Source organism: Chinchilla lanigera, unplaced genomic scaffold (genome assembly GCF_000276665.1).
Source record: "Chinchilla lanigera isolate Chin_1 unplaced genomic scaffold, ChiLan1.0 scaffold00079, whole genome shotgun sequence".
NCBI classification, from domain to species: Eukaryota; Metazoa; Chordata; class Mammalia; order Rodentia; family Chinchillidae; genus Chinchilla; species Chinchilla lanigera.
The window spans coordinates 8,447,474-8,459,677 of record NW_004955480.1 but is presented as its reverse complement, the minus strand read 5'-3'; the positions used below and the strand labels follow the sequence as shown (position 1 = coordinate 8,459,677).

At 44.2% G+C, this 12,204-nt stretch overlaps 1 protein-coding gene across 1 annotated transcript in view; it reads left to right on the top strand.

Moving 5' to 3' along the window:
• Positions 1 to 12,204, top strand: part of Cc2d2a (coiled-coil and C2 domain containing 2A) — a gene marked incomplete at its 5' end in the record, with an annotated part of 110,554 nt that overhangs the window by 55,115 nt on the left and 43,235 nt on the right. The window contains 6 exon segments of the mRNA XM_005402527.2: positions 2,177 to 2,324; positions 2,689 to 2,827; positions 5,080 to 5,283; positions 6,467 to 6,559; positions 7,598 to 7,689; positions 10,845 to 11,012. Of these exon segments, the coding sequence (XP_005402584.1) occupies positions 2,177 to 2,324; positions 2,689 to 2,827; positions 5,080 to 5,283; positions 6,467 to 6,559; positions 7,598 to 7,689; positions 10,845 to 11,012 (844 nt within the window).

The window sequence follows — 12,204 nt, the reverse complement described above, 5'->3', positions numbered from 1 at the left end:
TCTTCTTCTTCTTCTTCTTCTTCTTCTTCTTCTTCTTCTTCTTCTTCTTCTTCTTCTTCTTCTTCTTCTTCTTCTCTTTCTCCTTCTCCTTCTTTCTCCTTCTCCTTCTCCTTCTCCTTCTTTCTCCTTCTCCTTCTCCTTCTCCTCCTTCTTTTTCTTGGGATTAAACCCAAGGCCTTCACACTGAGCTACATTCTCAGCCCTGTTTATTTATTTGTTTCTTTATTTTGAGACAAGTTCTCACTAAGTTGCTGAGTTACCTAGACTGGGCTTGAACTTGGGATCCTGTTGCCTTAGCCTCCCAGCATGCTGGGATTATAGGTATGTGTGGATACTGTGTCCAGCTCCCCCAAAATTTCTTAAACTTTTCTTGATATATTTGATATCATTGTATTTCACTCTTACCTTTTATGCAGTTTCTTCAAACCTGTGTTCCAAGTCATGAATTTGCTCTTCAGTAGTGTCTAATCATTGGAAATGATCCTCATTTTTCCCCACTTATATTTTTCAATGCTAAACATTCTATTTGGTTCTTTTCTAATCAGTCTGCCCAGTTCTCATAGCTTTTGTGTCCTTCCTTCAAAATTACAATCATTTCTTTTTCATTCATTCATTTTATTTAATATATTAAAATATCTTAAAATAATCCATGTCTGATAATTCCAGTATCTGTCTGGGTATTGGTCTGGTTCTGCCACCTCTTCATTGCAGTGGCTTGATTTATCATGTGTCTGGTGCTTTGAAGTTTTTTAGTTTATATCTGGAACCACTTCTGCAAGAATTCTCTAAAGGTGAAATCCAGTTGCCAGTATAAAATACCCAGCACTGACACACACAAGCTGTGTGATCCTAGTAACCGTAAAGTCATATAACCTCTTTGAAGATTATCTTCCTCATTCAGTAAGTGGATCTCATGGTACCTCCTTCAAGGCTACATAGGAGTATATCAGAGATAAAAATGGGATGTTCAAAATGATGAAAAGATTTGAAAAACAAAGATGCTATTACAGTGGAATAGGGATAATGTTCTGTGTTAGCAGTGGTAACAGAAATCCAGACTGTGTAACTTCTATATTTAGTACTTGGAATACTTTTCTGCCTTTATTTTCCCAGATAGATTTTATCATTCATTTCCAACTGGTGGAGGCCAAGTCAGTGACCACAAGAGCTTAGAAGTAATGAACATTTCTTGTGTGTGCTGTTTGCCAGGCCCACAGTACATCACACACAGTCATTCAATGAACTTGTGCCTCACACATACACATTCCTGACACACTCTCCTTCCACAGGAATGTGCATTCCCGCATCTACACCTCACTTCCTACTGTGCTTCAGCCATCGATTCAAGTCTCTTCATTGAGACTGTCTCGCTCACTCCATCTGAAAGTTCATGACATCCTCACCCCCTACAGCACAAAATTTATTTAGTTTGAGACAAGATCGCACTGTGTCACCCAGGCCGACCTGGAACTTTTGACAATCCTCCTGCCTCAGCTGCCTGAGTACTAGGATTACAAAGGTGTGCCACTGTACCCGACTACAATTTCTCTTATTTACTTACATATTTCTTGACTCTTTCTCCCCCCACTCAAATCTGAACTCCCTGAAAAGGAAGATTTTTTTTTTTTAGGTTAAGAGCAAAAATATATTTATTGTGGGAAAGAAAGCTTCTATGCGAGAAAGAGACAGAAGGGGTCCCCAGTGGGCTACCCAAAAAAGAGATTTTTGTTTAAAATAAATATTTTTATTAGTTCTATTTCTTTACTGCTACCTTCAGTGCCTACAATAGTACCTGGCATGAAGTAGTAGCTTCAATAATTATCTTGAATAAGTAAACAAATAAATATCTTTGAAAGGGGCACTATTACTTTCCCTTACTTACATGTAAGTAAGTTAAGGCTCAGAGAAGGTAAGTGATTTGGGCAGAGTCACACAGTTGTTTTATGGAGAGCCTGAATATGCACACAGTGGGCCCCTTGGAGACTGTGTCATGGTAACGGGTACAGTGTGCTGTCAGACAGAGAGCCGGGAGCTGACGCTGTGCACGGCCACCTGAAGGACCCAGCGACATTGGCTTGGATTCATCTCTATGCATGCCCACCCACCCAAGTTCCATTCCTCCGCCACCACCTGCTTCTCTTTCTGAACCGTGCCTGTTCCATCTGATGTGCCTTAGGCGTGCCCTTCTCCTTCGAAGCTGACGGCAGTAACCAACTGATTCTCATGACCTCGGGGAGAGTGTCCCACAGCGTGACGTGGGCCGTGGGGGAAAACGGCACCCCACTGATTCCCCCACTGTCACAGCAGAACATTGGATTTCGGAGGTGAGGCGAGGCTGGACTCGGGGTGGGCAAGGTGGGCAAGAGCACTGAAGCCCCCGGGAAAGCCTGCAATAGCACACCCTTTCCTTTTATTGTCAGGTGCTAGTATATTCAGGGTGTTGTCTTTAGGGCAAAATAAAAATAGCAGTAGCTTCGCTAGGCAGTCCCCTGGGTTTGTTTTGTTTTGTTTTTTTTCAGTACCGGGAATCGAACTCACGACCTCGTGCCTGCCAGGCAGGCACTGTGCCGCTGAGCTAAATCCCCAGCTCCTCCCCTGGGGTATTGCGATCCTGCAGCAGACTGCTGGGTGATAAAGTGAGCCTCGTAGAACCTAATGGCTGTTGTTTTTCTCTTTCTTTTGTTCCAGTGCTTTGAAGAGAGCTGATGCCATCTCATCAATTGGCACCTCAGGACTGATGGACATGAAGAAGCTGGCCAAGTGGGCTGCTGAGTCAAAGCTGGACCCAAACGACCCCAACAACGCCCCTCTGATGCAGGTGATCTCGGTAATGGGATGCGGCTGGACTCGGCGTGACGGTCACAGAAAGGGCCTTGTTGGCACACCTTGTTCTCCTGCGTGGTTCTGTTGAATGACAGGAGTACTGCACTGAGTGACAGGTTTGAGTCCCGGCTCTGCTACCCACCTGGTCGTGGGGCCCTGCGAGCATTAAGCCTTCTAAGCCCTGTGCAGCCTTCATGGCATGGTCATGAGTAGCTGCACTGTCGTCTGTAGATGCTCAGCTAGTACATAAACCACAAGCGATAAATACTGGCTACCATTATTGTCACTAACTGTGACTTTTTTTTTTTTTTGGTACCAGGAATCAAACTCAGGGCCTCATGCTTGCCAGGTAGGCACTGTGTCACTGAGCTACATCTCTGGCTTAGCTATGACTTCTGCTAAGGCTCATAAGAAAGGATTTATTTCCCAATTCCATAGAGAAGAAACTGAGTCCAGAGACTCAAAGTTACTTACAGGCAGTCACACAGTTAATAAGTGGATCTGATGTGAGAGCACAAGCTCTTTCTCTTACCCCTTAACATACTGATGGGGTATTTCAAGAAATCTCTAAGTATGTACCAGATTAAGTGTTTGTCTCTACCATCACATTCAAAATTCTTTCTTCAGTGAATCTGTAAATAAAATGGGAAATCAGTTAGTAAATTATTTTTCTTGGAATCAAACAAAATGGGGTTCACTGCCAAGTTCATAACTGGTACAAAAGCACAATCAGCATGTGTGCTACAGGGGGGACCATGCAACTGATTCTCATCCCCATGCTTATTAGCACGGATTCATCAGGGGTAATTATGGCCTCTGTGAAATCTACATTTTCCTTCCCATCTTTCTAAGTCTCAAAGAAAGCTTTGTTTTATTCTGACTGCCATCCTTATAAACTCTCTTTCCAACATGAGACCTCTTAACAAGGAGAATAGACATATTAAGGGAGGTCACATCACCTGAAGTGTAGTGTATTCCGTATATAGTTTTCAAATCACATTGTGACAGCTGTCTTTAAATCAGCTGTAATAGATCTTACCCATCACACTCATCATTTTAACGACTTGTTTTCCCATAAAAGAACAAAACACAGGGATTGCCTTCCTGGCTGGTCTCTGTTGTCTTAGTTACTTTTTCTCATTGCTGAGACAAAATACCTGACATCCAAAGTTAAAGGAGGAAAGGTTTATTTCAGCCCACTGTTTAGAGATTTCAGTCCATAGTGAGCTGGCTCCAAAGCAGGGTGGTATGGCAGAGGAGAAACAGTTCATGGCATGGCAGGCAGAAGGCAGCAAGCAGCAGCAACCTGCCTTCTTTTTTCCCTTTATATTACATGCAGTCTACAGACCTATTGATTGCTGCCACCCATACCCAGGGTGGGGCATGCTTAATCCTAGCATCACTCCCTTAATCCACATTCATACACCTTCTGGTCAACGTATGTATCAATTCATACATTCATATGCCTAGCCAGCCACCTTTGAAATATCCCACCAATGACCATGTGAGACTTTGGGGGAACATCTAGTTATAAACCATAACACTTGATATGAACCAGAATTTCCCCTAGCATAAAGCAGGGTTCCCTTTCCCACCCGGAGGCCCCAGCAAGTCTCTGGTGTCTGGTCTTCCTCTACCAGGAGGAGGTCACAGCTGCAAAGCACAGAGGCAGGTAGCTCTTAGAGAACGTGCAGCCCACTCCAACTCAGCATCTCCATGAGGCTCTGGAAGTTGGCTCACTGGTGCCCATCTCTAGCTCACTTTTCTCCATGACCAAGGCCCTGAGACACTGTTCAGACAAAGGATGGCCATGCAACCAAATGAAGCTGACCCTCCTACTCAGACTTTTATCTACCTATGTGCACAAGCACATTAAAATCCTCCCAATGTATGGATTTTACGTGAGTGTGCAATGCATATGAGTAATCTTACTTCTGGTCAGTGCTAGTTCATACACTGAAATGTGATATCAATATTTCCTTTATTTCATTACATTGTATCATAACACTGTTTTAGAACCATGCACATAAGAAGTGAAACTGGGAATTTTTATGTTTTTGGAAAAATGAGTTGTGGTACTTCTTATAACTACTAAGTGAATATAATACTATCTGGCTTTTTATGACTATGTTCCAAGTATTTATCTTTCAAACCTGTCAGTCTAGAACTGTTAAATATTACCAAAAGCTTGGTGCTGGGTTCCTTTGGATGAAATCTGCTTGTTGTCTGGAGTTTTGCATTTTCTGATTTTTATAGGTTGCTACCAGTGGAGAATCCTATGTCCCTGATTTCTTTCGACTGGAACAGCTGCAACAGGAATTTAACTTTGTCACCAGTGAAGAATTAAATAGATCCAAACGATTCAGGCTTCTTCATCTTAGAAGCCAAGAGGTGCCAGAATTCCGAAATTATAAGCAAATTCCGGCATATGACCGAGAAATTATGGAAAAAGTATTCCAGGTAAGAAATTTCCTGAGAAGGGTCAATAAAATAATAAAATATTTGCTGTGCCGTTTGGTATGTGGTTGTCTGTGTGCTTTGCTGGTGTTCTCAGTATCAAAAGTAGTTTTTCTTTTATTACATATTTATATATAGCCAGTCCATTATTTTTCTTGAATTTGATAATCTCATTCATGCAGCAGAATACTGTAATTTTCTTTTCAGGCAGAAACTATTCTTGGTGAATATTTTTTGTTAGTTGGTTCTTCCTACCAACCTGTGGTTTACACTTGTGATCCTAAGGGAAAAAAACTCAACTTTGAACATCTTCAGACACCAGCAGAAGTTTACTGGTATTTAATTCTGAAGTAGTGTCAAACAGCTAAAGACGTGGGGCTGCAGGAATCTACCTGTGCCTCAAGCCCCGGGATGCAGAGCCCGCCCACTGCTAGGCCCCTTCTCCATCCGGCCGGGGGTTCTGCTGTGGTGGCTTCCTTCTCCCCTTTTGCAGACAGGATTTGTCCACTGGGTCCCATGGTTATCAGCATCATCCAGGTTTATGTTTGATGGCCTTAGCCAGTAGAAATGGAGATGACCTCCGGTCCCAGGTTCAGAAGCCTGGAGGAACAGGTCTGAGTGACCAAGCCTGGGTTAGAAGCTACTGCTGGCCGTTCGTCTTTGATGGAGGCTGGGCATAGAGAAGAGTGTGGCCGTTCCCATGGCACCCACGTGGTTTTACTGACTGAAGAAGAGAGAGGGCTGAGCAGACAGAGAGCAAAGAGCTACAGGCAGATATCGTGTGATCATGGGAATGTTTTCACTGGAGCTTTCCTCTGTTTTTGTAATCACTGTACTTAAAACAGATAAGACAGAACTTGAGCAGGGGCTTTGGTTAAGTTGTCTGACAAGCTTAGCATCTTGAATTATAGATCCCTTCTCTGTTTCTTCTCTGACTTCTATTCCTTCCTGCATGAACATCTTAACTCTTAAATTCTGTACTACTAGGAAGGCTGTGTAACTAACTGACAGGACTCAGTGTCCCAGATACTACATCCAAGATCCATTATGAACCAAAAGTTAGGAGAAACATTTATAATCCTAATTTGTGACTCAGAAGCCACACTGATAAATAATTCCCTGTTCCCAAGAAGAGCAACAGAGAGTCCTTTAAAATCATAAAACTACAATGTCCCTTTCGTTTTAGGACTACGAGAAGCGGTTACGAGACAAAAGTGTAATTGAAACCAAGGACCACATAGACACCCACCGGGCCATCGTAGCCAAGTACCTCCAGCAGGTAAGGAGGATGCTTCAGAGCAGGCCTATGGGGGGAGAGGGAGCCAGCATTCTAGGGTGGAAAGCTCTCCATTCTTGTAAATGTCTATGTCATTTTAAGCTTAACCTCTTGACTTATTTTCTCATAAATACAAATACAGGGGCTGGGGATTTAGCTGAGCGGCACAGCTCCTGCCTGGCAAGCGCAAGGTCGTGAGTTCAATTCCCAGTACCAGAAAAAAAAACAAAAAACAAAAACAAAAACAAAAATAAATAAATAAATACAAATGCATAGCTGATAGTATACTAAACTTTTAGGATATGTTGTGATTTACTATCAGTGAGTATCTTAAATGGGGTATGATTACAGAGGACTCCATTTCTAGTATTTGAATGTGTGTGTGTGTGTTGCATTGCATTACAGTGGTTACCACTATAGTTAGGGGAAAAAAAACAAGGTTTAAACCAAGAACTAACTGCCTTTATGCACTAGAAAACTAAAAATTGAAGTTGAAACATCTTTTTGTTTATCCTTTTCTTTTTCCAACTTTTTTCTTTCCTTTTTTTCAGTGAAGTTAATTGTTACAGAATGCTATGGTGATTACTAGACATTTTTCCTTTCTAGCTTATCTACTCTGTGGTCTGTGTACCCATCCCCCCCAAAAAAGAAAATGTATGGAAATTAAGAAGTATTTTATTTGAATTAGAAGGCTGATCATTCTGAATAGAGGAAAAACTTAAGAATCAATTCTGAATTGTGTGTACTTTGAGACTGGTCTGATTTTTTGTAATCACTAATGCATTCATTTAGCAAAAGTTTCCTGTCTGTCCAGCTTCTGGAAATATAACCCCTGTCTTTAGGGAACTTTCCCTGACTACAGTCTGTGGGTGGGACATTACAGCATTTACTGCAAGAGGAGACCAAGGCAGCAAAAAGGCACAGTTTGAGCGTGGGGAACACTTAGGTGACTGTAGGTAAAGGCTCAAAGGAGTACAGGCCATAAACTATAAAGCTTAACTAACGAGAACATTTTTAACTAAAGCTGACTTCTTTCCCCAGGTTAGAGAATCAGTAGTAAATCGTTTCCTAATTGCAAAACACCATTTTCTTCTTGCTGATTTGGTAGTAGAAGAAGAAGTTCCCAATATCAGGTAAAAAAATAATCAAACCAAGCCATTATTATTATTGCCTTTAAAACTCTTTATTTTGCATTCTATAAGGTGAAAGATATCATACAAGATGTTTTCACACTCATGTAACTTTTATTACAGTTCTATTTTATTATTGACATTAATCCCATACCATGCCTCATTTTAAATTAAACTTTATCATAGGTATGTGCACCTAAAGAAAAAATATATAGATGTCTATGATTCAGTGTTATTTGGGGTGTCAGGCATTCACTAGGGGCCTGGGAATATATTCACAGAGACAGAGGGAATAGTGTACTTTGCACTTTCACAGTGGGAAAGACAGGAGGGGAAGGGAAGAAGGGACAAAAAAAGGTAAACAAAACTATTCCATTAAAATTCATTATGACAGTTCTCTTTACAAATGAAAACACCCAAGTGCTCGAAGCAAATGATGATAGGAAGCACAATATCTGACTTCTAGCTACCCTGAACGCTTGGGGGATTGATCTTTGGTAACCTAAACAGGAACGCTGAAGAATTTGAACAAAACATGCTATTCCTTCTGTTTCTCAGATTCAACTTATCTATTTGTTCTGTGAGTTCTTTATCGTAAAAGTTATGCATATATGTGATACATTGAAAGTACCAAATAGTATAACAATCATTACATGGGATGCATTTGGGTCCAGAACAGTGCATCATGGTGGCATGAACTGGGGAATTTCTGTTGGAATAAGTTGTGCTGGGGCCCTCCCAGCGCATTCCGATATGGCCAGTCTTACCTGCAAATACCTCCAAAGCAGCTGCCCCAGCTTTCACTGTTTTCTCTTCCCTCCTACCCATGCGCCTCTTCTTCATAGCCTCCCAAGGCCAGGCTGCCCAAGCCGCCCCATCATACATCAGAGGAGGCCGCTGGGCCCTCACCTTCCAAAGTCCTGGGGTCAGAGCTGGGCGTGGTGGCACACACCTGTCATCCCAGCACTCTGGAGGCTGAGGCAGGAGGATTGTTGCGAGTTCGAGACCAGACTGGGCTACAAAGTGAGCTCAAGGCCAGCCTGAACTGCATAGCGAGACCCTGTCTCAAAAAAAGACAAAAAAACCCCCAAAAAACAAAATGCTGGGGTCAGGAGGGAGGCCTGGCCCCAGCAACCCAGCCTGGAGGTATAGAGCTCAGTGCATGCCCAGTGAGGGCAAAGGGCAGCAGGAAAAAGTGGCTATTGACAGGGAAGTTGGGAATAGACAGTATTTGCTTATTTGACATCCTGGTATTTAGAATAACCCTCAATGATCTCAGCTAGGGAGGGATGAATAAACGGTGAAAGATAACTTTCCATACTGGTGGTCTGGAAGGGCCCATTCACTTCATGACCTTTTCTGTGATCATATCTCTTGGTCTCCTGAAAAGACTATTTCCTAGACAGATAGATAGATAGATAAATAAATAAATAAATAAATAAATTTCTATCTGTGGCAACAACCTGTGTGGAAGAAAAGCAACATCCACATAAATTTCTGGGAAACTTCTCTAGTCCAGGCCCAAAGTGTAGTGATTGAATGTTCAGTCAAGAAAATTACACTTAGAACGGACGATGACTTTTCATGCTGTTTTTCCTTTCTTTCCTTCCTTTCTTTTTTTGTTTTTCTGCTTTACTTTCTGCATTAAGTTCTGAAGGCTCAGGGTATGTCCATTCTTTTATTTTAATTTTAGTTTGTTCTCGGCTTTCACCTAAGACATCTGTATATGTAATGGTCCAGCCACAGTAATGCTCCTGTGACTGCTCTGGAGGCATCGAGGTCCCCAGGAGGGTCACCTCTGGGAGGGGGGATTGATAAGAAAAGGGATTTGTTGTGGTGTGGTGCAAAGCTGTGTCTGTGAGGCACCAAGCTGGGGTGGGCAGGTGTCCTGGCACAGTGCGTAGTCAGTGGCCTGGCTTTGAACCCCAGCTCCTCTCCTACTACTTTATTTTCTTATGAAAAAATGAAATAAAATTTCATGACTTCAGCAAATCCTAGCACCTCTCAGAGCCTTCGGTCTCTTTGTCTGAAAAGCAGGGTAATTACTAGACTTGTGAAGATTAGAAATATTATAGGTATGGAGCTAGCACTCTTCCTGCTACACTGAAGGTGCTTATAACAGTACCTGTGCTCTACAGACCCTACAGAACAAACAGAAGCTGCACCTAGAAATCCCCCAGGGTTCCTGAGCACCCAGAGAAAGCTGCAGGGCCCTCACCCAGCTGCTGGGCACCTCCGGCAGAGGAGTCCAGACCAGGGCTACTGAGCCCACTCCAGGACTCAGCAGGGAAGCAGAGAAGCACAGGCCCCACAGCCCGCGGCGCGCTCTGCACAGCTGGCGTTGCTCTGTGGCTGTCATAGTTACTGATGTCAGCTTCCAGACACGAAGTCACATCTGTGCTTCTGTTCAGTCTCAGGCCAGAACTGATTTGCTTCAAAGACTTTTCTCCCGTGAGTCACTGGCCTTGTTGCTCTGTCTCCCAGGAAGTTCTCATTGCAGTCATTGCCATCACCCCAACAGTTGCCATTATAAGGCATCTATCTAGAGCACCCCACCCCAGCCAGTCCTCTCACCCACCCAGAGGGAGGTATTAAGGACCCCATTTTGCAGATGAGGCAAGAGAGACCACTCCCAAGGTAGAGTGGAGCCAGGATTTGCACCCAGTTCCATCTAACCTAAGGTGGAGAAGTCCCGGGCCCTGCCCTGGACGTGGAGCACACTGAGATTATGGAGGGGGCGGGGAAGAAGCGGTCCTGCCAGCTCTGGGGCTGGGACTCTGCAGAGGGGGCCAGGAGGGACCTGGGGTGGGTAAAATGCCACCCACTTGGAGGGCGGGACTGGCAGGAGCAGAGGGGAAGGGTGGGACAGCACAGGGCATGCGGGGAGAGGGGTTGCGGGTGAGCGAGGCAGAGGGCAAGGTGGGAGATGCGGGCAGGGCCAGGACATGGCTTGTCTTCCTCTGATAAAATAAATGTTAAGAACCCATGCACAGGCATGTGCCCTGTTCTGTAGAATTATTAGACCACACCCAAACTCCTTAAAAGGGCAGTGTTCTCAAAGGCCCTTGGGAGATGCTGGGGCAGAGTCTGGGAAGCCATCACCCAGTTTTAGGGACCTTCTTTACCTTGGAGTCCTAATCGAGTTCTGTCATCATTAGCATTTTGGGCCTAAGCCTTTTCAAGCTGGCAGAACAAAAGCGACCACTGAGACCAAGGCGAAAAGGCCGGAAGAAAGTGACAGCCCAAAACCTTTCTGACGGAGACATAAAGCTGCTGGTGAACATCTGCCGGGCTTATGACATTCCAGTGAGGAAGCCCACAGCAAGGTGAGCCCTCTCCATCACTGCTGTTGTTACAGAGCTTCTCCCTGGGGGCCAGGAGTTCTTGGCGAAGCCAAGGGTCTGCTGTTAGCAAGAGACAATCCCTCCAGGCTAAGGGTGGTAGGGGACAGGAGACATCTCACGGAGCTCAAGGACTAGAGGACAGCCGACGGTACAGTGGACTGCAAGGGCTGACCTCTTTCCCTGAGGCTCTGCTGTCTCACCTGCTTCCCTCTGAGTTCTCCTCTTTTTTCTCATGAGATGGAAGTCCTTGTATAGCCAGGGTACCACCAGCTAAGCATCGCTCCTCAGGAGAGAGGCTAAAGGTGCCGACTGGGGTTAAGTGTTGATTTGTGGTCCTGTCCCCTGCTGCCAAAGAGGTAGGGTCAGAGCAGTGAGCGGAGCTGGGCAGATACACAAGCGTTTCTTTCCTCTCACCTGTCACTACCAAGGCTCACTACCCTGTGGGGTTGGGGGCTCTCCCCGCAGGTGAGAGGAGGCTGAGTTTCTTATACATTCAGAGAGCAGAGATAGAACAATCAAGAATTACTACTTCTTTTTCCTTTGCTCTTATCAGTGCAGTGGAAGAAAGTAAAGTTTATTGTGCATTCGCAGAGGGACATGCTAGGCATTCACAGGTATCATTTCATGTCACTCTCACTGCTACTACTACCGTCTTCATTTTACAAAAGAAATAATGGAAGTGAAGCAAGTATAAGGGACTCAGTCAAGGTCGTTCAGCACCACCTGTCTCACAAGAGTGCTGTGCTGGCCTTTGGCATTTTCTTTCCTCCTAGCTTCTTCTCCTTTACTCTCTGTCCTCCAGTTAGTTTGCCATTTTTCTTTACTGACTAATTCTTCAACCTATTACAGAAAGTCTGTTGGTGCCAGCCATTTTCCATGCTTTGGTTCTTGAAAGGGTCCATGTAGGTTTCCTGAATGTACCCCCAGCCCTTTTGCCCTGAGGTCCTCAGAGTTCAACTCTGGAGTGAAAATCTGTTTTGCTGTTGGTTGTTTTTAAGAAACATAAAGTTGCTTCTTTTTTTTTTTTTTTTTTTGGTCTCAATATAATATTCTTGAGTGTTAAGAATAATTAATTCGGCGCCTTGCGCCCAGGCAGCGAGATCTCCGGGAGCGGCAGGGCTCCTGGGTCCAAGAGTGGGCCGGACTCATACCACCGCGATTTCCAGCCGAAAAG